General features: G+C 56.8%; 1 protein-coding gene across 1 annotated transcript; it reads left to right on the top strand.

The window, feature by feature from the left end:
- The first annotated feature begins 1,218 nt into the window (after positions 1 to 1,218).
- LOC115385536 (protein HID1-like) lies at positions 1,219 to 21,793 on the top strand. The gene is made up of 19 exons (XM_030087605.1): positions 1,219 to 1,367; positions 2,404 to 2,553; positions 3,302 to 3,472; positions 5,388 to 5,504; positions 9,014 to 9,120; positions 9,195 to 9,308; positions 10,446 to 10,683; positions 10,773 to 10,829; positions 10,933 to 11,072; positions 12,258 to 12,367; positions 13,138 to 13,289; positions 13,405 to 13,483; positions 14,864 to 15,028; positions 15,103 to 15,327; positions 17,332 to 17,477; positions 17,556 to 17,639; positions 18,107 to 18,198; positions 21,246 to 21,404; positions 21,607 to 21,793. Exons 1-19 carry the CDS (start codon positions 1,302 to 1,304, stop codon positions 21,668 to 21,670), a joined length of 2,436 nt encoding a protein of 811 aa, XP_029943465.1. The 5' UTR covers positions 1,219 to 1,301; the 3' UTR covers positions 21,671 to 21,793.
- The last annotated feature ends 1,884 nt before the right edge of the window (positions 21,794 to 23,677 follow it).

Below are 23,677 nucleotides of genomic sequence, written 5' to 3'. Positions count from 1 at the left end.
TCGATTCCCGCTGAATGAGACCAGAACGAGGAGAAGTGGAGAGTTCGGTTCTGAGGGGAAACATCCGGGTTCTGCTGATGGAGTCAGAACATCAGCAGCTTCCTGCAGGGGAACATCTGGGTTCCTTCATGCAGAACCGGTCCAGATGTGGAACAGCTGGACTGAGTTCAGAACGTGAGGCTTCAGAGAAATCAGCTGTTTTCAGTTTGTGAAGCTTCAGGTCTGGAAGGTTCTCGTCCTGCAGGTTTTCTCCGAGTCTTTCTTCCTTCATTCTGGACCCGTTATTCAACACATTTAACTCACCTGGACTCAACATCAGTCAGTTACTAAAGTAACGAAGCATTACAGAGCTGAGTAATCTGATTACTTCCTCAGATTACTTAGATTGAGATGAATCAGTCAATGTGTACTTTCACATCCCGGAAGTCTCCTTCTGGATCCTGGTTAGGGATGCTGCCTTCAGGAGCCGTGGGATTTTTTACACTCTTTACTTGGGGATAGAATAGAGTAGAGTAGAGTAGAGTAGAGTAGAGTAGAGTAGAGTAGAGTAGAGTAGAGCAGAGTACAGTAGAGTACAGTAGAGTACAGTAGAGTACAGCAGAGTACAGTAGAGCAGAGTAGAGTAGAGCAGAGTAGAGTAGAATGGGCTGATGGAGCTCGTCCTGCTGGGTTCCCTCGCTGTGAAGTCCTGCTCAGCGGTTCCGGATCGTGTCTGGAGGGTTTTGCGGACGCTGAAGTTGGTCTGTGGATTTCCAGAGATCCTCGTCGTTCCCAGAGGAACGTTCTTCCTTTGAGGCGCTCTTCGTTTATTTCTGAGCATTTCCAGGTTGATTCAGTCTTTATTTAGAAATCCAGCCTGATTTCATTAAAAACTTTTTCTACAACCAACACTTCAGTCATTATTTTCGGGGTTTGCAGATATGTGAATGATTTATATGAGACATGAAGCGCGTTCCCTGCATGAAGAAATGAGGGTTGGTGGTTTATTTGTGTGTTTCGATGACCCGCCGCTGTCTGGGGTTGTGGAATCATGACACCTTCTGAACAGTTCTGCAGCTTCAGACAGAATCACAGCGTGGCTTCTGTCCAGGCTCGGTCCGCTTCAGAGTGAAGTCTGATCAAACCTCCTGCTTTCTGAGAGCGGAGCGCGTCTTTGTGCCGATAAGGGTTTTTCCCAGGCGTCCCTGAAGGCACCGTGCGCTGCGCGCTGAGGAGGAGGAGGATGAAGATGAAGATGAGGAGGTGGGGGCCGGGGGCCGTCCTCTCCTCTCACGGTCCCGGCGGGCTGCAGCGGACTCAACATGGGGAACGCGGACTCGAAGCTTCACTTCAGGAAGGCGGTGATCCAGCTGACGACCCGGACTCAGGTCGGTTCCGGTTCCCCTCGTGAACCCGGCCACGCGCCGCTTAACGCGTTGATGCAGGAGCCGGTCCCGGTAACAGATGGTAGCGTCAAACCCGGTCCAGGTCCCAGAACAGCTGAGGAAAAACCCAGAAAGTCTCCATCTGGGACCCAGCGAGGCGTTTCGCTCCAAACAGTCAGGAGTTTAGACGTTTTTCCTTTTTTTTCGTGTTTTTTTTCGTGTTTTTTTTCTGTAAATTCACCACCAGTGTTCGACTTTTGACATTTTAATCCTCCATAAAGTCCCACTTCTTACTACAATCATCCGTACCTGCCACCCTGTTTGGAAAAGCGGCTTCAAAATGTTGGTTTTTGTCGCTTTTCAGGAGTTTTCACCTGTTACACCTGCGTGGTGCGTTCACGGCCCTCGGTTAATCGATCAATCAGCTGCTTTGAAGCTTTTCCGTGGATTAAATTTAATTAACAAGATCAGATCCAAGCGGAAGAAGCGTTCAAATACAAACTGTAACTAAATCCAGTTTCTAATATTTAAGCTGGAAGTTCATTTAGTTCTTGTGCAAATTTAAAGAAGCAAACTGGACGCTTGTTTCAGTTCTTCAGAGAATATTTTATGAAGATAATACGACTAAACTGAAGATAGTTTCAGTAATTACATAACTTCTATATTCAGGGGAATTTATTTTGAATGACTTTTCCAAACACCTCAAATCCGTCACTTCCAGAAACTAATCGTTACTCAGACGGAGCGGCGCCGAAGCCGATTCCCGACAGGATCCAGCAGATGTGGGTCATTATTACTGATTTGGGGGGGGGGTCCATGGTAGAGGTCTCTTTAAGGAATCACTCTGACCCTGGATCAGTTTCACTTGCTTGATCACTCCTGGACCCTCTGGTTCTAGATGGGATCAGTTCTAGGATCAGGTCCAGGGTCAGGTCTAGGATCAGCTCTGGGATCAGGTCCAGGGTCAGGTCTAGGATCAGCTCTGGGATGAGGTCTGGGATCTGGTCCAGGATCAGCCCTGGTGTTTTGTGGTCCCCAGCCGGTGGAGGCCTCAGATAACGTGTTCTGGGATCAGTTCTGGTCCGACCCGTCCACCACCGTCCAGGACGTCTTCGCTCTGGTGCCGGCGGCCGAGATCCGGGCCGTCAGAGAGGAGTCTCCGTCCAACCTGGCAACCCTCTGCTACAAGGTAACGGCGGCCATCCATCCATCATCCATCCATCATCCATCCATCCATTTCATCATCCATCCATCATCCATCCATCCATTTCATCATCCATCCATTTCATCATCCATCCATCATCCATCCATCATCTATCCATCCATTTCATCATCCATCCATTTCATCATCCATCCATCCATCCATCATCCATCCATCCATCCATCCATCCATCCATCCTTCATCCATCATCCATCATCCATCCATTTCATCATCCATCCATTTCATCATCCATCCATACATCCATCCATCATCCATCATCCATCCATTTCATCATCCATCCATCCATCATCCATCCCCATCCATCATCCATCCAATTCATCATCCATCCATTTCATCATCCATCATCCATCATCCATCCATCATCCATCCTTCATCCATCCATCATCCATCCATCATCCATCCATTTCATCATCCATCCATACATCCATCCATCCATCCATCATCCATCCATCCTTTTCATCATCCATCTATCTGTGCCTTCATCCCCGGTCCTCTTGGTTCCTTCCTGGTGCTCCCTGGTCCTCCCCGGTCCTCCCCGGTCCTCCCTGGTGCTCCCTGGTGTTCCCCGGTCCTCCCCGGTCCTCCCTGGTCCTCCCTGGTCCTCCCCGGTCCTCCCTGGTCCTCCCCGGTCCTCCCCGGTCCTCCCTGGTGCTCCCTGGTGCTCCCCGGTCCTCCCCGGTCCTCCCTGGTCCTCCTGATCCTCCCTGGTCCTCAGGCGGTGGAGCGTCTGGTCCGGGCCGCCGACTCGGGCTGCAGCTCGGATCGGGACCGGGGCGTGGTTCTGAACTGCACCCGCCTGCTGACCCGCATCCTGCCCTACATCTTCGAGGACGCCGACTGGAGGGGCTTCTTCTGGTCCACGGTGCCCGGGGCCGGCCGAGCGCGGGTACGAATCCCCTCCGCCCGTCGCCCGGGCGGCGTTAGCTCCGCCCCCCAAAACAGCAGACGGCAGGTTCAGGCTCCTCAGGCTCAGGAACAACATGCAAACCGCACAAAGCAAAGCCCGAACCAGGGTCCCGCTCAGTGTGAGGTGAGAGCTCAAACCACTGCTCCACCGCGTCTGAAAGAAAGACCTCGAATCCGGTTTTTAAACTTCCCGTTATGTTTGGAATGAAAGTCCTCCAGGAAGCTGCAGGTCGGAGCGTTTCTCACCCGAAGCTCTGATTCCGGTCATTTGATCCTTCAAAACATTTGATTTACAGGAGAAAGACTCGGCCAATAAAAACATCCAGAAGCAGCGTTGATCCCGCTGGTCTCAGCAGCAACAGTCGTTCTGCACCACCGCCTCGTCGGGCTCGGAACGCTGTAACCTGCAGCCCGACAGGAAACGGGTGGAGCAGAGACGGACTCCAGCTGGCGGACGAACAGACTGTCAACAGCAGGAACCGTGTGTTTGGTGTAGCTCGGTGTTGGTCAGTGACGGTGTAGCTCAGTGACGGTGTAGCTCAGTGTTTGTCGGTGACGGTGTAGCTCAGTGTTGGTCGGTGACGGTGTAGCTCAGTGTTGGTCGGTGACGGTGTAGCTCAGTGTTGGTCGTTGACGGTGTAGCTCAGTGTTTGTCGGTGACGGTGTAGCTCAGTGTTGGTCGGTGACGGTGTAGCTCGGTGTTGGTCGGTGACGGTGTAGCTCAGTGTTGGTCGGTGATGGTGTAGCTCGGTGTTGATGGTGTAGCTCAGTGTTGGTTAGTGACGGTGTAGCTCGGTGTTGGTCGGTGACGGTGTAGCTCGGTGTTGATGGTGTAGCTCGGTGTTGGTTGTGACGGTGTAGCTCGGTGTTGGTCGGTGATGGTCGGTGACGGTGTAGCTCGGTGTTGGTTGGTGACGGTGTAGCTCGGTGATGGTCGGTGACGGTGTAGCTCGGTGTTGGTTGGTGACGGTGTAGCTCGGTGTTGGTCGGTGACGGTGTAGCTCAGTGTTGGTTGGTGACGGTGTAGCTCGGTGTTGATGGTGTAGCTCGGTGTTGGTCGGTGACGGTGTAGCTCGGTGTTGGTCGGTGACGGTGTAGCTCGGTGTTGGTTGGTGACGGTGTAGCTCGGTGTTGGTCGGTGACGGTGTAGCTCGGTGTTGATGGTGTAGCTCGGTGTTGGTTGGTGACGGTGTAGCTCGGTGTTGGTCGGTGATGGTCGGTGACGGTGTAGCTCGGTGTTGGTTGGTGACGGTGTAGCTCGGTGATGGTCGGTGACGGTGTAGCTCGGTGTTGGTTGGTGACAGTGTAGCTCGGTGTTGATGGTGTAGCTCGGTGTTGGTCGGTGACGGTGTAGCTCGGTGTTGGTCGGTGACGGTGTAGCTCGGTGTTGGTTGTTGACGGTGTAGCTCGGTGTTGGTTGGTGTACCTCAATATCGCTCAGTGTTTGTAGTTGGGTGTAGCTCCCTGTTTGGGTGTAGTTGGGGCAGGCTGTTCAGTCTCGTCCACTGTTAGCAGTTCGCTGTAGCTGGGTGTAGCTCTGTCAGTGTAGCTCGCTGTAGCTGGGTGTAGCTCTGTCAGTGTAGCTCGCTGTAGCTGGGTGTAGCTCTGTCAGTGTAGCTCGCTGTAGCTGGGTGTAGCTCTGTCAGTGTAGCTCGCTGTAGCTGGGTGTAGCTCTGTCAGTGTAGCTCGCTGTAGCTGGGTGGGGGTGGAGGACCAGAACGGACTGGATCCACCCGGGATCCAGCAGATCCTTTTAACACAATGAAATGAAAACGAGTCTCTGAATCAGTCCAGATGCGGATGTGGGACATGGAGCTGCCGTCCTCACGTCCTTCACTGGGATCGTCTCTTGTGTCTCACTTGTGTGTCTCTCGTCCGTCTCTGGTGCCGTGCAGCGTCTGGACGGAGACGTGGAGGACGGAGACGCCCGTCCCCTGGCGGAGTCCCTGCTGCTGGCCGTCTCCGACCTGCTGTTCTGTCCAGACTTCACCATCCAGAGGAGGAGCGGCGCGGTGAGTCCGGCCGTCGCCATGACGACGACCTCAAACAGCTCTGAGACACACTCCGCGGTGAGCGGACGGTGGCGTGGGGAACGCCGCCGCAGGGCCCATGAGCAGGACATTCCAGGAGGTGTGAGGCGGAATCTCTCCTCTGCTGCTGTCTGGAGGGTTTCAGCCCTGCAGGCGCCGCTCTGCTGGCAGCCGTTATCTCACCCCCCCCTCTGCCCCCCCCCCCCCTCTGCCCCCCCCCTCCCCTCTGCCCCCCCCTCTGCCCCCCCCCCCCTCTGCCCCCCCCCTCCCCTCTGCCCCCCCCCTCTGGCCCCCCCCTCCCCTCTGCCCCCCCCTCTGGCCCCCCCCTCCCCTCTGCCTCCCCCCCCCCCCCCCCCAGGCAGCAGCAGCAGTTAATGAGTGGCTGAGCAAACAGAGGTGGAGGAGCGGCTGTTTGAACAGGGTGGAGAACTCCACCCAGCAAACTCTGCCCCACAGGCCGGGGTGACGGCTGACCTCCTGACCTTTGACCCTCCACTCAGGCTGTGCAGCGACTCTCTGCTCTGTGACCTTGAAGTGACCCTGAGGCGCCGCTGCGCGTTTCCTCGCTCTCCCTGCTATCAGGGAACGCCGACGTTCCATGTCGCTGACGTTCCGTGTCCTGACGTTCCGTGTCCTGACGTTCCGTGTCGCTGACGTTCCGTGTCCTGACGTTCCGTGTTCCGCTCTCCACGTTCCTCAGGGGCCAGACCTTGGGGGACAGGATCCAGACCCTCTGAGGGAGGTCTGAACATAGACCGGAATGATCCGGGTGGATCCGGGTGGATCCGGGGTCTCGGTTCTCGGGGTTCTCTTCTCATTCAACCTTCAGGATCGAAGCGCCTCCGAGGAACCATCAGAACTCTGATCCCTCCTGAGGACCGGAGAACCGGAGGAACCTTCTGAACTGAAATACTGTCAGCGAGGAGGTTCTGGAAGGGTTCTGGTGGTTCTGGACCCGTCCTCAGATCGGAGCCTCCATACGTTCTGGTCCAGAGTTTTACAGACGGTTCCTGGGTCCTCATGGTTTTGGTTCTGGTCATGATGTGAACTTCAGGTCGAGATTCCAGATCAGCTCAGATCCCTGTTAGTGATCTGTCATAGAACATATTTATATGGTCCGGGTCCTGGTCCTGGTGCTGGTGCTGGGACAGATCCTGGTCCAGGTCCTGGTGCTGGTCCTGGTCCTGGTCCTGGTCCTGGTCCTGGTCCTGGTGCTGGTCCTGGTCCTGGTCCTGGTGCTGGTCCAGGTCCTGGTCCTGGTCCAGATCCTGGTCCAGGTCCAGGTCCAGGTCCTGCTGCTGGTCCTGGTCCAGGTCCAGGTCCAGGTCCTGGTGCTGGTCCTGGTCCAGGTCCTGGTCCTGGTCCAGATCCTGGTCCAGGTCCAGGTCCAGGTCCTGCTGCTGGTCCTGGTCCAGGTCCAGGTCCAGGTCCAGGTCCTGCTGCTGGTCCTGGTCCAGGTCCAGGTCCAGGTCCAGGTCCAGGTCCAGGTCCAGGTCCAGGTCCAGGTCCAGGTCCTGGTGCTGGTCCTGGTCCTGGTGCTGGTCCAGGTCCAGGTCCTGGGACAGTCCATTATATTTAGACGTTTTTTTCTCTGGGTTTTCGGTACTAAAACGACCAGCAGCACCAACTAGTGGACCAACGGGAGAACTGCAGGTGTTCAGTCGTCTGTCCTGAAAGGTCACCAGGTCAGCAGGTCAAAAGGTCAACCAGGCTGCAGGACTGGGTCTCTGTGGTGCCTGCAGGGCTCCCCCTGCTGGAGAAGCCCGCCATGTTAATAAAAAAAGATCAAAGTTGACAGAATTGTTGAAATGAGGACTTTTTTGTGTTGCTGTAGCGTTTATTAACGTGACTTGACTGCAGAGTCGTACAGAAAGCCCCGATCTTACTGTAACGTTTTAACAAACAAACAATAAAATGAAAATAAATATCAGATGTTTTCAGCTGAGGTAAAGGTGCTGCAGGCAGGATTCGAAGATGGCCATTTGAAACCCAGCACAGCCAATCCTGTCCCGTTTTCTCTGACATCACGCCCTCACGCAAGTTAAGCCCCTCCCACAAGAACGTGCGACGAACGCCCCTCGACCAATGACGGTTAGAGCCTCATGGGCTCTTCTGATTGGTCAAAGATACCTGGAGCTGTGGAAATTCCTTTTCAGCTCAGAACAGAGACAGAGGGAAACGCTGCCCCCTGGCGGTAGAGCAGTGATGCTGCACTCCTGAAGGATTATCAGTGATACTGACATTTAATCCAAAGAAAACACAGAAACATCAGCATCGACTAGCAGAATCCTGCCGACAGCAGCTTTAAATCCCAGTGAGTCTTAAAACAGCCACTGCTGTTCACATTTAAAGCTAAAATAAATTAACAAAAATAAAAAAGTGCAAACATGATCAAGGTGTGAAAACGGGGAACTGAGAGGCTGAAGGACTCTGCTGGACCGTGACCTCGGCTGCTTTCTGAATGAAAAACTGAAGAAAAATTATTGAAGAATGATTAGATTGCTGACAGTTATTAATATAGTTCATATTTTAATATAGTCCAAAACTTGCTCACTGTACTCGGCGTTGTAGCCATCGGCTAAATGTAGGGTCGGCTAGCTGCAGCACGGCAGGAAGTCACTGACTGTTGGACAGGTTTCCGTCTTGCCAGTTGCTACGGTAACGCTTGTTGCTGCCGTGATGTTCTTTCAGTGTTTGTTGTTTCTGTGGAGTCCGCAGCAGTGCAGCAGTACCTCCTCCGGCCCAGCAGAGGGCGCAGTGTCGCTGTTAGCTGTGCAGTGCAGTGTGAAGCAGCAGCAGAATGTGTGACTGATGAAGCTGTTGTTCATCAGACAGAAGCAGTTCCTCCGTCTGGACCGGGACTCGTTCTGAGGACAGAACACCAGCCGTTCTGGATCAGATCCTCCAGTTCCATGTTTCCCGTCGCGGCTCGCAGAAGGCTGCTCTGACCACGCGCTAGCATCCGTGCTAACTGGCACCGCCGCGGCTCGGCGGGCTCACCGCGGCGCCCCCCCCCTGGCCGGGGGGGGAAGGAGCGGCCTCGCCGTCTCCTGAGCTCCTCTGACTCCGGAGAAACGAAGTGTCCGCCGTCTGCGACCCTTCCTCCGAGACGCCTGGCGTAGACGCTGTCAGCGGCAGACGGGCCGTGGCTGTAGGGTCAGGGATGGAAACACACCTGACCTCTGACCCCTGTGTGTTCACGTATCCACCATCAGGCGGCGCCATGGCGCCTTCAGCCGTGTCGCCAGACGTTTGAAGCTCCAGGTTCTCTGCTGTCGCTGTTTTGGTGAAAAAAAACTGATTTACAATAAATAAACCAGCGACGCTTCGCCTGGCGGCGCGCCGGGCCTGAGGGCTCCGAGGACTGGTTCTGGTTCTGGTTCTGGTCTGCAGGACTGGTCTCTCTGTGGTGACTGGTTCTGGTTCTGGTTCTGGTCTGCAGGACTGGTCTCTCTGTGGTGACTGGTTCTGGTTCTGGTTCTGGTCTGCAGGACTCCAGTGAGGACGTCCAGTCCATCGACAGCTGTGAGTTCATCTGGGAGGTGGGCGTCGGCTTCGCTCAGGCTCCGCCCCCTAACTCCGCCCACGACATGAACCGGTGAGCGGCGCTACGGTCCGGGTCAGAGCCCCAGAACCTCCCTAGACCCTGTTCCGTCTGGACCCGGTCCTCAGGACGGAGCTGCTGAAGCTGCTGCTCACCTGCTTCTCTGAGGCCATGTACCTGCCGCCGTCCGGGAACCGAACCCTCAACCCCTGGGTCTGCTTCTTCTGCTCGCCGGAGAACAGGTACCACCGGAGAACAGGTAACTGATCCGTAGAGCCAGTCTGGACGCTGAGACGCCAGCCTCCAGTAAGCCCCGCCCCCTAAACCCTGCCTCCAGTAAGCCCCGCCCCCATGCCCTGCCTCCAGTAAGCCCCGCCCCTAAACCCTGCCTCCAGTAAGCCCCGCCCCTAAACCCTGCCTCCAGTAAGCCCTGCCCCTAAACCCAGCCTCCAGTAAGCCCCGCCCCTAAACCCAGCCTCCAGTAAGCCCCGCCCCTAAACCCTGCCTCCAGTAAGCCCCGCCCCTAAACCCTGCCTCAGTAAGCTCCGCCCCCTAAACACTGCCTCCAGTAAGCCCCGCCCCTAAACCCTGCCTCAGTAAGCTCCGCCCCCTAAACACTGCCTCCAGTAAGCCCCGCCCCTAAACCCAGCCTCCAGTAAGCCCCGCCCCTAAACCCTGCCTCCAGTAAGCCCCGCCCCCTAAACCCTGCCTCCAGTAAGCCCCGCCCCTAAACCCAGCCTCCAGTAAGCCCCGCCCCTAAACCCTGCCTCCAGTAAGCCCCGCCCCTAAACCCTGCCTCAGTAAGCTCCGCCCCCTAAACACTGCCTCCAGTAAGCCCCGCCCCTAAACCCTGCCTCCAGTAAGCCCCGCCCCTAAACCCTGCCTCCAGTAAGCCCCGCCCCCATGCCCTGCCTCCAGTAAGCCCCGCCCCCATGCCCTGCCTCCAGTAAGCCCCGCCCCCTAAACCCTGCCTCCAGTAAGCCCCGCCCCCATGCCCTGCCTCCAGTAAGCCCCGCCCCCTAAACCCTGCCTCCAGTAAGCCCCGCCCCCATGCCCTGCCTCCAGTAAGCCCCGCCCCCTCTGACCAGCCTCCAGTAAGCCCCAGTTCTGGTTCTGGTGGACCGGGCGGGTCCTGGTCTGATTCTGGTGGACCGGGCGGGTCCTGGTCTGGTTCTGGTGGACCGGGCGGGTCCTGGTCTGGTTCTGGTGGACCGGGCGGGTCCTGGTCTGGTTCTGGTGGACCGGGCGGGTCCTGGTCTGGTTCTGGTGGACCGGGCGGGTCCTGGTCTGGTTCTGGTGGACCGGGCGGGTCCTGGTCTGGTCTGTGGAGGCCGGGGCTCCTGGGAGGCCTGCTGTGACCTCTGACCTCTGACCCCCAGGCACGCCCTGCCCCTGTTCACCTCGCTGCTGAACGTGGTGTGTGCCTACGATCCGGTTGGCCTTGGGATCCCGTACAACCACCTGCTGTTCTGGGACCGCAGGGAGCAGCTGGTGGAGCAGGCGCTGCAGGTCCTGGTCGTGGTCCTGGAGCCGGAGGCGGGTCCGGCCGCCGGCGCCGCCCTGCGGGCCCTGAGCGCCTCGCCGCCGCCGCCGCCGGAGGAGGAGGAGGAGCCGGAGGTAGCGTCGCCGTGGAAACCGCCTCCTGCAGCCCAGAACCAGAACCGAGTCCAGAACCAGAACCAGAACCGAGTCCACCTGTCTTCCAGGCCTCGGGACCGGAGAACCTCTTCGTCAGCTACCTGTCCCGGATCCACCGGGAGGAGGTGAGTCCGGGACCGGGACCGGGACCGGGACCGGGACCGGGACCGGCGGAGCCCCGCCCTCAGCCAACATGGCCGCCGTCCAACGCCTGTCCCCGTCCTCCAGGACCTGGCCTTCGTCCTCCGGGGACTGGCCCGGCTGCTCAACAACCCGCTGGTCCAGACCTACCTGCCCCGGTCCGCCAGGAGGATCCGGTTCCACCAGGAGCTGCTGGTCCTGTTCTGGAAGCTCTGCGACTTCACAAGGTCCCCGTCCCCGTCCCCGTCCCTGTCTGTCCCTGTCCCCGTCCCTGTCTGTCTCTGTCCCTGTCTCTGTCTCTGTCCCTGTCTGTCCCTGTCCCGTCTGTCTCTGTCCCTGTCTGTCCCTGTCCCTGTCTCTGTCTCTGTCCCTGTCTGTCCCTGTCTCTGTCTCTGTCCCTGTCTGTCCCTGTCCTGTCTGTCCCTGTCCCTGTCTGTCTCTGTCCCTGTCTGTCCCTGTCCCTGTCTCTGTCTCTGTCCCCTGTCTGTCCCTGTCTCTGTCTCTGTCCCTGTCTGTCCCTGTCCTGTCTGTCCCTGTCCCTGTCTGTCTCTGTCCCTGTCTGTCCCTGTCCCCGTCCCTGTCTGTCCCCGTCCCGTCTGTCCCCGTCCCGTCTGTCCCTGTCCCTGTCTGTCCCCGTCCCTGTCTGTCCCTGTCCCTGTCTGTCCCCGTCCCGTCTGTCCCTGTCCCGTCTGTCTCTGTCCCTGTCTGTCCCTGTCCCTGTCTCTGTCTCTGTCCCTGTCTGTCCCCGTGCCGTCTGTCTCTGTCCCTGTCTGTGCCTGTCCCTGTCCCTGTCTCTGTCTCTGTCCCTGTCTGTCCCTGTCCCTGTCTGTCCCCGTCCCGCCTGTCCCTGTCTGTCCCTGTCTCTGTCCCCGTCTGTCCCTGTCCCCGTCCCCGTCCCTGTCTGTCCCCGTCCCGTCTGTCCCTGTCCCCGTCCCCGTCCCTGTCTGTCCCTGTCCCGTCTGTCTCTGTCCCTGTCTGTCCCTGTCCCTGTCTCTGTCTCTGTCCCTGTCTGTCCCCGTCCCTGTCTGTCCCCGTCCCATCTGTCCCCGTCCGTCCCTGTCTGTCCCTGTCCCTGTCTGTCCCCGTCCCGTCTGTCCCTGTCCGTCCCTGTCCCCGTCCGTCCCTGTCTGTCCCCGTCCCATCTGTCCCCGTCCGTCCCTGTCTGTCCCTGTCCCTGTCTGTCCCCGTCCCGTCTGTCCCCGTCCGTCCCCGTCTCGTGGTTCTCAGTCTGGTTTTGGTTTCTTCTCGTTCTTTGTTTTTGTGGGACCTGGTTTGGTGTCCGGGTTCTCGGCTGGTTCTGTCCCGGTCCTGGTTCTGTCTCTGGCGGTCCTGTTCGTCCTCTGGAGCTCAGGGACGGTGCGGACGGGACCGGCCGTCTGTCCTCCTGAGCCGGACCGGACCGGGTTCCTCAGGTTCTCTGTTCTGTTTCAGAAGTTCCTCTTCTTCGTCCTGAAGAGCAGCGACGTCCTGGAGGTGCTGGTTCCAATCCTCTTCTACCTCAACCACGCCCGGGCAGACCAGTGTGAGTCCGCCTGGACGGGGGACGGGGGACGGGGGACGGAGGGACGGGGGGACGGAGGGACGGGGGGGACGGAGGGACGGGGGGACGGGGGGGACGGAGGGACGGGGGGGACGGGGGGACGGAGAGACGGGGGGACGGAGGGACGGAGGGACGGGGGGGATGGAGGGACGGGGGGACGGAGGGACGGGGGGACGGGGGGACGGGGGGATGGAGGGACGGAGGGACGGGGGGACGGGGGGACGGAGGGACGGGGGGACGGGGGGATGGAGGGACGGGGGGACAGAGGGACGGGGGGACGGAGGGACGGAGGGACGGAGGGACGGGGGGGACGGAGGGACGGAGGGACGGGGGGACGGAGGGACGGAGGGACGGGGGGACGGGGGGACGGAGGGACGGGGGGACGGAGGGGACGGAGGGACGGGGGGGACGGAGGGACGGAGGGACAGGGGGGACGGAGGGACGGGGGGACGGAGGGACGGAGGGACGGGGGGATGGAGAGATGGGGGGACGGGGGGACGGGGGGACAGGGGGACAGGGGGATGGAGAGATGGGGGGACGGGGGGACGGAGGGATGGAGGGACGGGGGGACGGAGGGACGGGGGGATGGAGGGACGGGGGGACGGAGAGACGGGGGGATGGAGGGACGGGGGGATGGAGGGACAGAGGGACGGGGGGACGGAGGGACGGGGGGATGGAGGGACGGGGGGACGGAGAGATGGAGGGATGGGGGGACGGAGCACTGAGGTGTGTGTGTGTGTGTGTGTGTGCAGCTCGGTTGGGCCTCACACACATCGGTGTGTTCATCCTGCTGCTGCTCAGTGGAGAGCGGAACTTCGGCGTCCGTCTCAACAAGCCGTACTCGCTGCGCGTCCCCATGGACATTCCTGTCTTCACCGGGACACACGCCGACCTGCTGATCGTGGTGACCGCTCTGTTCTCACACACACACACACACACACACACACACACACACACACACACACACACACACACACACACACACACACACTCTCCTCAGTGTGTCTTCTCGTCTGCAGATCTTCCACAAGCTGATCACCGGCGGACACCAGCGCCTACAGCCGCTGTTCGACTGTCTGCTGACGGTGGTGGTGAACAGTGAGAGCGCCGCCGCCCCCTGCTGGACGCCTCCGTCCCCTGCTGGACGCCTCCGTCCCCTGCTGGACGCCTCCGTCCCCTGCTTGACGCCTCCGTCCCCTGCTTGACGCCTCCGTCCCCTGCTGGACGCCTCTGTCCCCTGCTGGACGCCTCTGTCCCCTGCTGGACGCCTCTGTCCCCTGCTGGACGCCTCCGTCTCTGACTGGACGTTTTTCTCCCCGACTGGAAGAAGCTGAACGCTTCACTTTCTGCTCCGCTGCCCCCAGTGGACACAACATGAACTGCAGTTCACTCTCAGCACTGATCAATGTTCTGACCCTCTGACCCCCGGTCTGACCCCCAGTCTGACCCTCAGTCTGACCCTCTGACCCCCAGTCTGACCCTCTGACCCCCAGTCTGACCCCCAGTCTGACCCCCAGTCTGACCCCCAGTCTGACCCCCAGTCTGACCCTCAGTCTGACCCTCTGACCCCCGGTCTGACCCCCAGTCTGACCCTCAGTCTGACCCTCTGACCCCCAGTCAGCCTGGACCAGATGTTTCACACCTGTAATCAGGGACGTTGATTCTCAAAGTGGGAAAAATTGATCAGCCTCAACCAATCACAGGGAGAGAAACGTTTCAGAAGCTAAACAGCGTTTTACTTTGTAATTCTCTCTCTGCTTGACCTCTGTTTGACCTCTGTTTGACCGCCATTTGACCCTGTTTGATCTGCTGTTTGACCTTCTGTCTGTCCTCTGTTTGACCCGTTTGACCTCTGACTCCTGTTTAACCCTCTGTTTGACCCTCTGTTTGACCCTCTTTGACCTTCTGTTTGACCCTCTTTGACCTCTATTTGACCTCTATTTGACCCTCTGTTTGACCTCTGTTTGACCCTCTTTGACCTCTGTTTGACCTCTATTTGACCCTCTGTTTGACCCTCTTTGACCTGTTTGACCTCTATTTGACCCTCTGTTTGACCTCTGTTTGACCTCTATTTGACCCTCTGTTTGACCCTCTGTTTGACCCTCTTTGACCTCTATTTGACCCTCTGTTTGACCTCTGTTTGACCTCTATTTGACCCTCTGTTTGACCCTCTGTTTGACCCTCTTTGACCTTCTGTTTGACCCTCTTTGACCTGTTTGACCTTCTATTTGACCCTCTGTTTGACCCTCTGTTTGACCCTCTTTGACCTTCTGTTTGACCCTCTTTGACCTGTTTGACCTCTATTTGACCCTCTGTTTGACCCTCTGTTTGACCCTCTTTGACCTCTGTTTGACCTTCTATTTGACCCTCTTTGACCTCTGTTTGACCCTCTATTTGACCCTCTATTTGACCCTCTGTTTGACCCTCTTTGCGACCCTCTCTGACCTCTGCCTGACCCCTCTGACCTTTGCCCTGCAGTCTCTCCCTACCTGAAGAGCCTGTCCATGGTGGCGGCCACCAAGCTGCTGCAGCTGCTGGAGGCGTTCTCCGCCCCCTGGTTCCTGTTCTCCTCGGCCCAGAACCACCACCTGGTCTTCTTCCTGCTGGAGGTCTTCAACAACATCATCCAGTACCAGTTCGACGGTGAGCCCGTCTCCTGCGGCCCGGTCCCGGTCCTCCGGAGGCCCCCCTCGTGTCCTGACGGTCTGGTCTTCCAGGGAACTCCAACCTGGTCTACGCCATCATCCGGAAGAGGGCCCTGTTCCACCAGCTGGCCAACCTGGCGTCCGACGCCGCCTCCATCCACAGGGCCCTGCTGAGGAGGAGGAGGAGGTCCGGGGTCTCCGGGAAGACCTCCGGGGACAGCCGGTCCATGGAGGGCTCCAGACCGGCCGTCCCCGCAGAGCCCGGAACCCTCAAAGCCAGTTTAGAGGCCACTCCAGGTACCAGCTCACTTCCTGTGGACTTCTGACTTTGACTTTTTTATTTTTCACACATCATAACATAAAGTACAGAAAGAGAGAGGTCACAGTAATCTGATGCATGAAGGGGTCACCCCAAAACCCCCAAAACAAAGCTATTTAAAGCTTCTGATGGGGCCCGGGGGGGCCTGGGGGGCCGGGGGGCCTGGGGGGCCCGGGGGGGCCCGGGGGGGCCCGGGGGGCCTGGGGGGCCCGGGGGGGGCCCGGGGGGGCCCGGGGGGCCCGGGGGGCCTGGGGGGCCCGGGGGCCCGGGGGGCCTGGGGGGCCCGGGGGGGCCCGGGGGGCCCGGGGGGGCCCGGGGGCCTGGGGGGCCCGGGGGGGCCCGGGGGGGCCCGGGGGGGCCCGGGGGCCTGGGGGGCCCGGGGGGGCCCGGGGGGGCCCGGGGGGGCCCGGGGGCCGGGGGGGCCGGGGGGGCCCGGGGGGCCTGGGGGGCCCGGGGGGGCCCGGGGGGGCCCGGGGGCCACACAACAGCTAACAGAAACAAACACACAACAGACCATCCCAGTGTCATGACAGTGGATCATCCTATATGGTCGCTGTACAGGAAATGATGCAAATGTTAACAGAACAAGATACAAGCAGCAGTTATAGTTATGATTTTTAGTACAATGAAGAAATTCAATATACATTGATAGGAGTTGTATTTTCATTTTTTTTAAGGTGGAACTGGAGTGTGACAATTTTAGTTTCTCGTCGAGCTCAATCCAGTCTGTGGTCCTCTGGACACGATACTACAGCTGGAACACTTTAGTCTTCGTTTTCTTCCAGTAACTTTATTGATGTTCCTAGTCATATATTTGTGTATTGGATGAAAGATTGGAATGAGGTTGCATAGTTAATGATTTAGTTTATGAACAGTTTGGTACACGACACAAGCGTTCTGGAAGCAGTTCTGTTCAGCAAGCCTCAGAAGTTTATAGTGATAGAAAAGTATTCTGGGTTAGGGTTAGGGCTTGAAGTATCTCAAGTTTTTGTAAATAAGTTGGAAACGTATTACACCATATAATGTTACAATATTGTAGATGGGGCTCAAACAAGGTCTTGTATAGGGTGAGAAGTGCAGATCGTGGTAAAAAATGTCTCAACTTAAAAAATAAAGCAGCACATTTAGACGATCTTTTTGTAAGGTCCTCAATGTGACATTTAAAGTTAAGAAATTCATCAATTAGAATCCCCAGGAATTTTGTAAAGCCAACTCGGAGGATATTCTGTCCATTATTTTATAGATATATTTGCTTAATGTCTGCTTTTTTATTAGAGCGTAAAACAATATAGTTAGTTTTACTGACGTTAAGTCAAGCTTATTGCATCTGGACCAGGTGTCAGTTTTCTGTAACTCTGTTTATGATTTGCTCCAGCATGTTTGGGTTATTAAGAGAGAAGAACAAGTTTGTGTCGTCTGCAAATAATACTTTATGCGGTACAGGTGAAGAGTTAACAAAGTCATTTATATATAAGATGAAGAGAAGCGGCCCTAAAATGGAACCCTGAGGAACCCCGTGATTGATGAATTTACATGATGAAGTTTGGTTATTTACATGAACATGTTGTTGTCTTCCATATAGAAGAAAACCAGTCTAGTGCTCGGCCTGTAATGCCGTAGCGCTCTAATGTCTTAATTAAGATATTAATCTTGATGGTATCGAATGCTTTCGATAGGTCCAGGAAGATCCCAACACCGAGGTCACCTTTATCCATCGCATCATTTATTTTATCAGTTAGATCCAATACAGCCTGTTCCTCTTCCTCTTCCTGTTCCTCTTCCTGTTCCTCTTCCTGTTCCTCTTCCTGTTCCTGCAAGCAGGTCTGCTGATCTGTGTCGGGATCTCTAGTTGGGTTCTTTGGGGTGTTTGGGTCTTGGGTTGGGTCTTTGGTTGGGTTCAGTGGGGTGTTTGGGTCTTGGATTGGGTTCATTGGGGTACCAGACTTGGTTCTTCTCCAGGTGGACCGGTTCTTGTGTTTCAGGACTGGATAAGATCACGGAGAAGTCTCAGGTGAGCGTGGACGGGACGATGGTCTCCGTCCCTCATCCGGACCCTCAGACGTCCGTTGGGACCGGGGCCACGGCTGGAGTCAGCGACACCGAGTCCAACTCGGAGAGAGACCCAGAGGTAGTCCGCCCCCCCCACGGTGCCACGCTGGGCCCAGCAGCTCGGTTCTGGAGCTCAGCTGGTCCCTCCTGTCGGCAGGTGGACCACACCGAGTCCGAGGCGGCCAGGAGTCGTCCGTCCAGCGTCTCGTCCACGGCGGACTGGAGTCCCACTACGGACTGGGTGAGGATCCGTCCCCATACTGGTCCTGGTCCTGGTGGTTTCACTCTGGTCCTGGTGGTCCTGGTGGTTTCACTCTGGTCCTGGTGGTTTCACTCTGGTCCTGGTGGTCCCGGTGGTTTCACTCTGGTCCTGGTGGTCCCGGTGGTTTCACTCTGGTCCTGGTGGTCCCGGTGGTTTCACTCTGGTCCAGGTGGTCCCGGTGGTTTCACTCTGGTCCTGGTGGTCCCGGTGGTTTCACTCTGGTCCAGGTGGTCCCGGTGGTTTCACTCTGGTCCTGGTGGTCCCGGTGGTTTCACTCTGGTCCTGGTGGTCCCGGTGGTTTCACTCTGGTCCTGGTGGTCCCGGTGGTTTCACTCTGGTCCAGGTGGTCCCGGTGGTTTCACTCTGGTCCTGGTGGTCCCGGTGGTTTCACTCTGGTCCAGGTGGTCCCGGTGGTTTCACTCTGGTCCTGGTCTTCTGCTCCTCAGGTGTTGTCGTGGAAAGCCAAACTGCCTCTCCAGACCATCATGAGGCTCCTGCAGGTCCTGGTCCCTCAGGTGGAGAAGATCTGCATTGATAAGTAGGTGTACTGAAGAGGGTCACCAGGTCCGGACTGCAGGTCTCAGGTTCTGGGTCTGAGCGTCAGGGTGAATCAGGATCTGGTTTCTGGTTTCAGGCTCAGTCAGGATTCATCGTTTTTTACTTTCAAGCAAAATTTTCACCAAAACCAGGAAGTAGACTGAATGTGGGCCGAAGTCGGTTTCTGGGGGGGGTTCCTTTTTTCTTTTTCCCTTGTCCTGTTCGGCAGCTGGGCGTGCAACACTGTCTGACTGGAGCCTTTTACTGTCTGAACAGATTTTAATGTCAGCAGCAGGACGAGACTGATTCTTCTCCTGCTGCTGCCTTTATTTAAAACTGGCATCCGGCATGGCTGAGGACAGGACCGGGACGGAGACGCTCAGAGAGCAAGAGACAGAAAGAGAGAGAGATAAAGAGAGGGAGAACGGGGGGGGCACAACCTATGTACACATTCATGATGCAAAACAGTGTTGTCGACGCACCACACACAACCAAGAATCATCATCACCAACAACAATCTAGACAACACCAAAACAGAGCCGACAACCAACGCAAAAACTGACAGAACCAGACATATATATATATATATATATATATATATATATATATATATATATATATTTTTTTTTTTTTTTTTTTTATCTCCCCCTGGCGAACCATATTAGTGAACAGACCAGACCACAAAAATAAAAAGAGGTGTAGGGGAGGAAGGAAATGCAAAGACACCACAAACCCTTTTTTTTTTTCTTTTTTTTTTGTGAGAATAGAGCTAGCAGTAACTAGTAGTAACTAGTAGTAACTAGCAGTAACTAGTAGTAACTAGTAGTAACTAGCAGTAACTAGTAGTAACTAGTAGTAACTAGTAGTAAACTCGGGGCGTGCATCAAGAGAGGTCTGCTACAGATCACCATTAGTCTAACCACCACAAGAAGACAAGGTAACCCAGTATGTGAAGAGTGATTAAAGATCAGCGTGATCATGTGAATACGATGGTGACAGTGATGGTGATAGTGATCATGCATATATGACCTCTGACCTCTGAGAAGGCCAGAAGCAGGCCAGAGAGGCCCTCAGAGCCCAGACAGCCGGCGGTCATCACAGAGCCCGGATCCAAGCCGCCCCCCCAGGCAGACGCCCCCGCTCCGGTTCAGACATGGGGCAGAGGGAAGCCCCGGCCGGGGACCCCGGCGGTCCCGGGGCCCGGGCCCCGCGGAGCCACGACCGGCAGGAGCCGGTCCACCCCGGGCGCCGGACGCCTGGGGCGGGCAGAGCCGAGAGCCCAGGAGCCAACCCCCCACCCAGGCGGAGGGCCATGACCCCCCCGGGAGAACCAGCCCACACGGGAAGCTACCCACCCCAGGCCAGTACACCCCCCCAGCGCTCCGGCCACGCACCCCGAGATCCAGGGCATCACCCCCCCGCCCATCCACCCCCCGACCCACCCCTCCCACCCTGTCCTCTCCCACCTCACTCTCCCCCACCCCAGCCCAACACTCACACCCACTCACTCATGCTGACACACACACACACACACACACACACTCACACGCACAGTCTCGTATTTCTATCCTTGTGGGGACCGTCCATTGACTCCCATTCATGTCTAGCCCCTAACCCTGACCCTTACCCTAACCCTAACCCACACCACAACAAAGCCTAACCCTAAAGAAATGTTTTTGCACTTTTACTTTTTTCAGTAACAACAACATGGTCAAGAAAACACTGTTTCTCCTACTGAGGACCGGAAAAAGGTCCCACAAGGCACGTCGTTTCACGTTTTGCTATCCTTGTGGGGACATTTGGCCCCAACAAGGATAGAAATACAAGAACACACACACACACACACACACACACACACACACACACACACTCATCCCTAAACCAAACATACTCACATTCTGACACACTCACACGCTAGCAAGCACATGCACACGCACACGCACACATGCACACACACACATGCACATACACATACACACATGCACATACACATGCACACACACACACACACACACACACACAGACACACACACACACACACACACACACACACACACACACAGTCCATCCTACCTCAAACGCACTCACATTCCCGCGTCATCCAACCGTCATATCCTGTGGGAGACCCCCCCGGAAGGCAAGGAAACACCGGACCCCACATCCAGGACCCCCCGCCACCCACAACCGCCGCCCCCACCCCCCAAACCCCACCGCTGCAGACAGGTATGCACCCCCCAGAGCCAGCAGCCCCCCAAACCACAGCCGGTCCAAACCCCAGGCCTGTGGGGAAAACAACAGCCCCCATCCCCCACCCCCCACCAGAAGGAATCCGGAAACGGGGGCGCAGAAGACCCCATTGCCCTCCCTCCCCCTCGCCTCATGAGTGTTGATGGAGTATATGTTGTTTTGTGATTAAAATTGAGGGGCAGTAACCACACCGTGCTGCGAGTGAGGCCAAAGGAGCAGTCTCATCCACCTGAACAGCCCCCCCCACCACCGAGCAGTCCCATCTACCTGAACAGCCCCCCCCACCACCGAGCAGTCCCATCTACCTGAACAGCTCCCCCCCCCCCGACACGGCGCGCCAAGACCCCCCGACGTGTGTGTTTGTATGTATTTGGTCGTGTTAGATGACTAAGTGCAATTAAGACTGAGAGGCGAGCCACCGAAGCGTGCAGTGATTGGGGCCACTTAGACGGCCCCCTCCACCCCCCCTCCACCCTCCACTCTCCACCACACCCAACTTGATAAGCCCGCCTCCCAGAGCCCTACGTGTGTGTGCATGAGAGCGGGAGGAGAGAGGGGGGTCCGGGGATGCCGCAGCACCCCCGTCACCAGGAGCCCCCGGACGAAGGACCGGGTCAGGAGCGCCACCCCCTGGGCGGGGGTTCCTGCAGACCGGCTGCGGTCCTTCAGGGGTTTTCCAGATGTTGATCTTATCCTTCTGGTTCCTGTTAGAGCAGCAGAACCCAGAACCTGGATCAGGTGTTTGTGGGAACCGAGACGTTTTGTCCTCCAGTCTGACTCGGTGGACTCTGTCGTCCTCAGAGGACTGACGGACGAGTCTGAAATCCTCAAGTTCCTGCAGCACGGCACCCTGGTGGGCCTGCTGCCGGTCCCCCACCCCATCCTCATCAGGAAGTACCAGCCCAACGCCAGCACCGCCTTCTGGTTCCGCACCTACATGTGGGGCGTCATCTACCTGCGGTAAGAGAACCCAGACCAGTATCCCTCCCTGACCAGTATCCTCCCTGACCAGTATCCCCCCCCGACCAGTATCCCTCCCTGACCAGTATCCTCCCTGACCAGTATCCCCCACCGATCAGTATCCCCCTCCCCAAATCCCTGCCCCCCCCCCCCCCGACTGCTCCTCCGCCCTGACGGCTCCTCCTCTTCTCCGTCTCCATAGCAACCTGGATCCTCCCATCTGGTACGACACCGACATCCGACTCTTTGAGATCCAGAGGATTTAGAGGAGCGGGTGGTGTCCTCCACCCTCCTCCTCCTCCACCCTCCTCCTCCTCCACCGTCCTCCTCCTCCACCCTCCTCCTCCTCCACCGTCCTCCTCCTCCTCCACCCTCCTCCTCCTCCACCCTCCTCCTCCTCCACCGTCCTCCTCCTCCACCGTCCTCCTCCTCCTCCACCCTCCTCCTCCTCCACCCTCCTCCTCCTCCTCCACCCTCCTCCTCCTCCTCCTCCTCCACCCTCCTCCTCCTCCACCCTCCTGCTGCTCCTCCTCCACCCTCCTCCTCCTCCACCCTCCTCCTCCTCCTCCTCCTCCACCCTCCTCCTCCTCCACCCTCCTGCTGCTCCTCCTCCACCCTCCTCCTCCTCCTCCACCTCCTCCATCAGCTCCACCAGCCCCGTGGGTGAAGCAGAGTGACTCCGTCAGCTCCTGGAGGATTGTGGTCTTCAGCTTCCTGCTGCCCCTGTAGCTGAGAGAAACCTGATCCGGGACCCGGGTCCGGTCTGAGTGAATGGGGGCTCCGGGGCCTTTCTGGGGGGTGTACACCACCTGGACCTCATTCAGGTCTCACACACCTGCCAGCCTGCAGGTTCCTGGCCCCGGGTCCTGGTCCCGGTCCAGCCTGCAGGTTCTCCAGCTGCAGGTGGACTCGGAACCTGGGGATCGGCCTCTAAGGTTCCACCGGCGGTTCTGAGGACGGGTCCTCTCCATGGTTCAGCAGAGTCCAGCAGAGGCCCAGGGAGGATCTGGATCTTCGTTGAGACGTGGAACCATGTAGAGAACAATAAAGGTTCTGGTCTTCACTGGTTCTAACGCCGGCTGAAGGTTCTGCTGTCTTTGTTTCATGACTGGAGGATCTTCATGTTTCTGCTGAGGCTGGAGTTGACGAAGAGAAGTTGAACGAATGAATGAATGAATGAATGAATGAATGAATGAATGAATGAAATCCTCTTCAGGTGAACTCTGCAGTTCAGACGTGGAGCTGAAGGTTCCGTCTGCGGTTCCTGCTGTTTTCCTGATGGAGACGAAGAGGAAGACGAGGCGGAAGCATCAGATCCACCAAACGATGGACGCTGACAAGTCTGAAGGAAAGAAGCTGAATTTGGCCTTTTAATGAAAATGTCTTCTGTAGAGTGGAGACTTTCAGACACCAGGAGGCTGTTTGTTACAAGATTAAAATAATCGAAATATTAAAGTTTAATTTTTAGAAAGGGATGAATTTAAAGCCACAGGAGACAAACGGAGCCGCTGGAAGTCGGAGCGAAGAGCGAAGAGCGAAGAGCGAAGAGCGAGGAGCAAAGAGCGAAGAGCGAAGAGCTCGGCGACGGGAGGACGAAACTCCAGTTAATCTTCTGTAACCTGTGATGCAGAAGAAGAGTTTCCGTTTGAGAGGATGAAGAAATGTGATGTTTGACTGCAGACTCCATCATTCTGACCAGAGCAGCAGCTGCAGGGCAGAGATCAGATCAGATCAGATCAGAGAACAGATCAGAACAGATCAGAGAACAGATCAGAACAGATCAGAACAGATCAGAACAGATCAGAGAACAGATCAGATCAGATCACAGAACAGATCAGAACAGATCAGAACAGATCAGAGAACAGATCAGAACAGATCAGAACAGAGAACAGAACAGATCAGAACAGATCAGAACAGATCAGAGAACATGAGGAGCACAATTTAAAAAATAGTGAAAAGATTAGAACCTGACATGAAAAACAAGAAATTCTAATAAATTCGATTTAAATCATGAATCTGAAAAACAACCAGTTAAAAATGTAAACAAACATGACGTCACTGCTCCTCGGGGGCGGAGTCGGACGTCACGTGGCTCCGCCCCTCCGTCAGTTTTTTTAAGTGAAGCTCCTCCTTGGCGTATTAATCCAGTCATAGCAGCAGCTTGTCCAGACTGCAGGACGCGTCCTCAGAGTCTCTTCTGTTTCACTCCTGATTTTCACTCCTTCATAAAGATATTTCATCCTTCACGTTTGACTTTTTAAAATAAAATGACC

The sequence above is a fragment of the Salarias fasciatus genome, unplaced genomic scaffold (assembly GCF_902148845.1).
Source record: "Salarias fasciatus unplaced genomic scaffold, fSalaFa1.1, whole genome shotgun sequence".
Classification (NCBI taxonomy): Eukaryota; Metazoa; Chordata; class Actinopteri; order Blenniiformes; family Blenniidae; genus Salarias; species Salarias fasciatus.
This window is presented reverse-complemented; position numbering and strand designations above follow the sequence as displayed.

Coding starts and splice junctions, on each gene's coding strand:
- LOC115385536 (XM_030087605.1), top strand. CDS start 1,302: ATGGGGAACGCGGACTCGAAGCTTCACTTCAGGAAGGCGGTGATCCAG. Junction 15,029..15,102: donor CATCCAGTACCAGTTCGACG/GTGAGCCCGTCT, acceptor CTGGTCTTCCAG/GGAACTCCAACCTGGTCTAC. Junction 21,405..21,606: donor TGGGGCGTCATCTACCTGCG/GTAAGAGAACCC, acceptor CCGTCTCCATAG/CAACCTGGATCCTCCCATCT.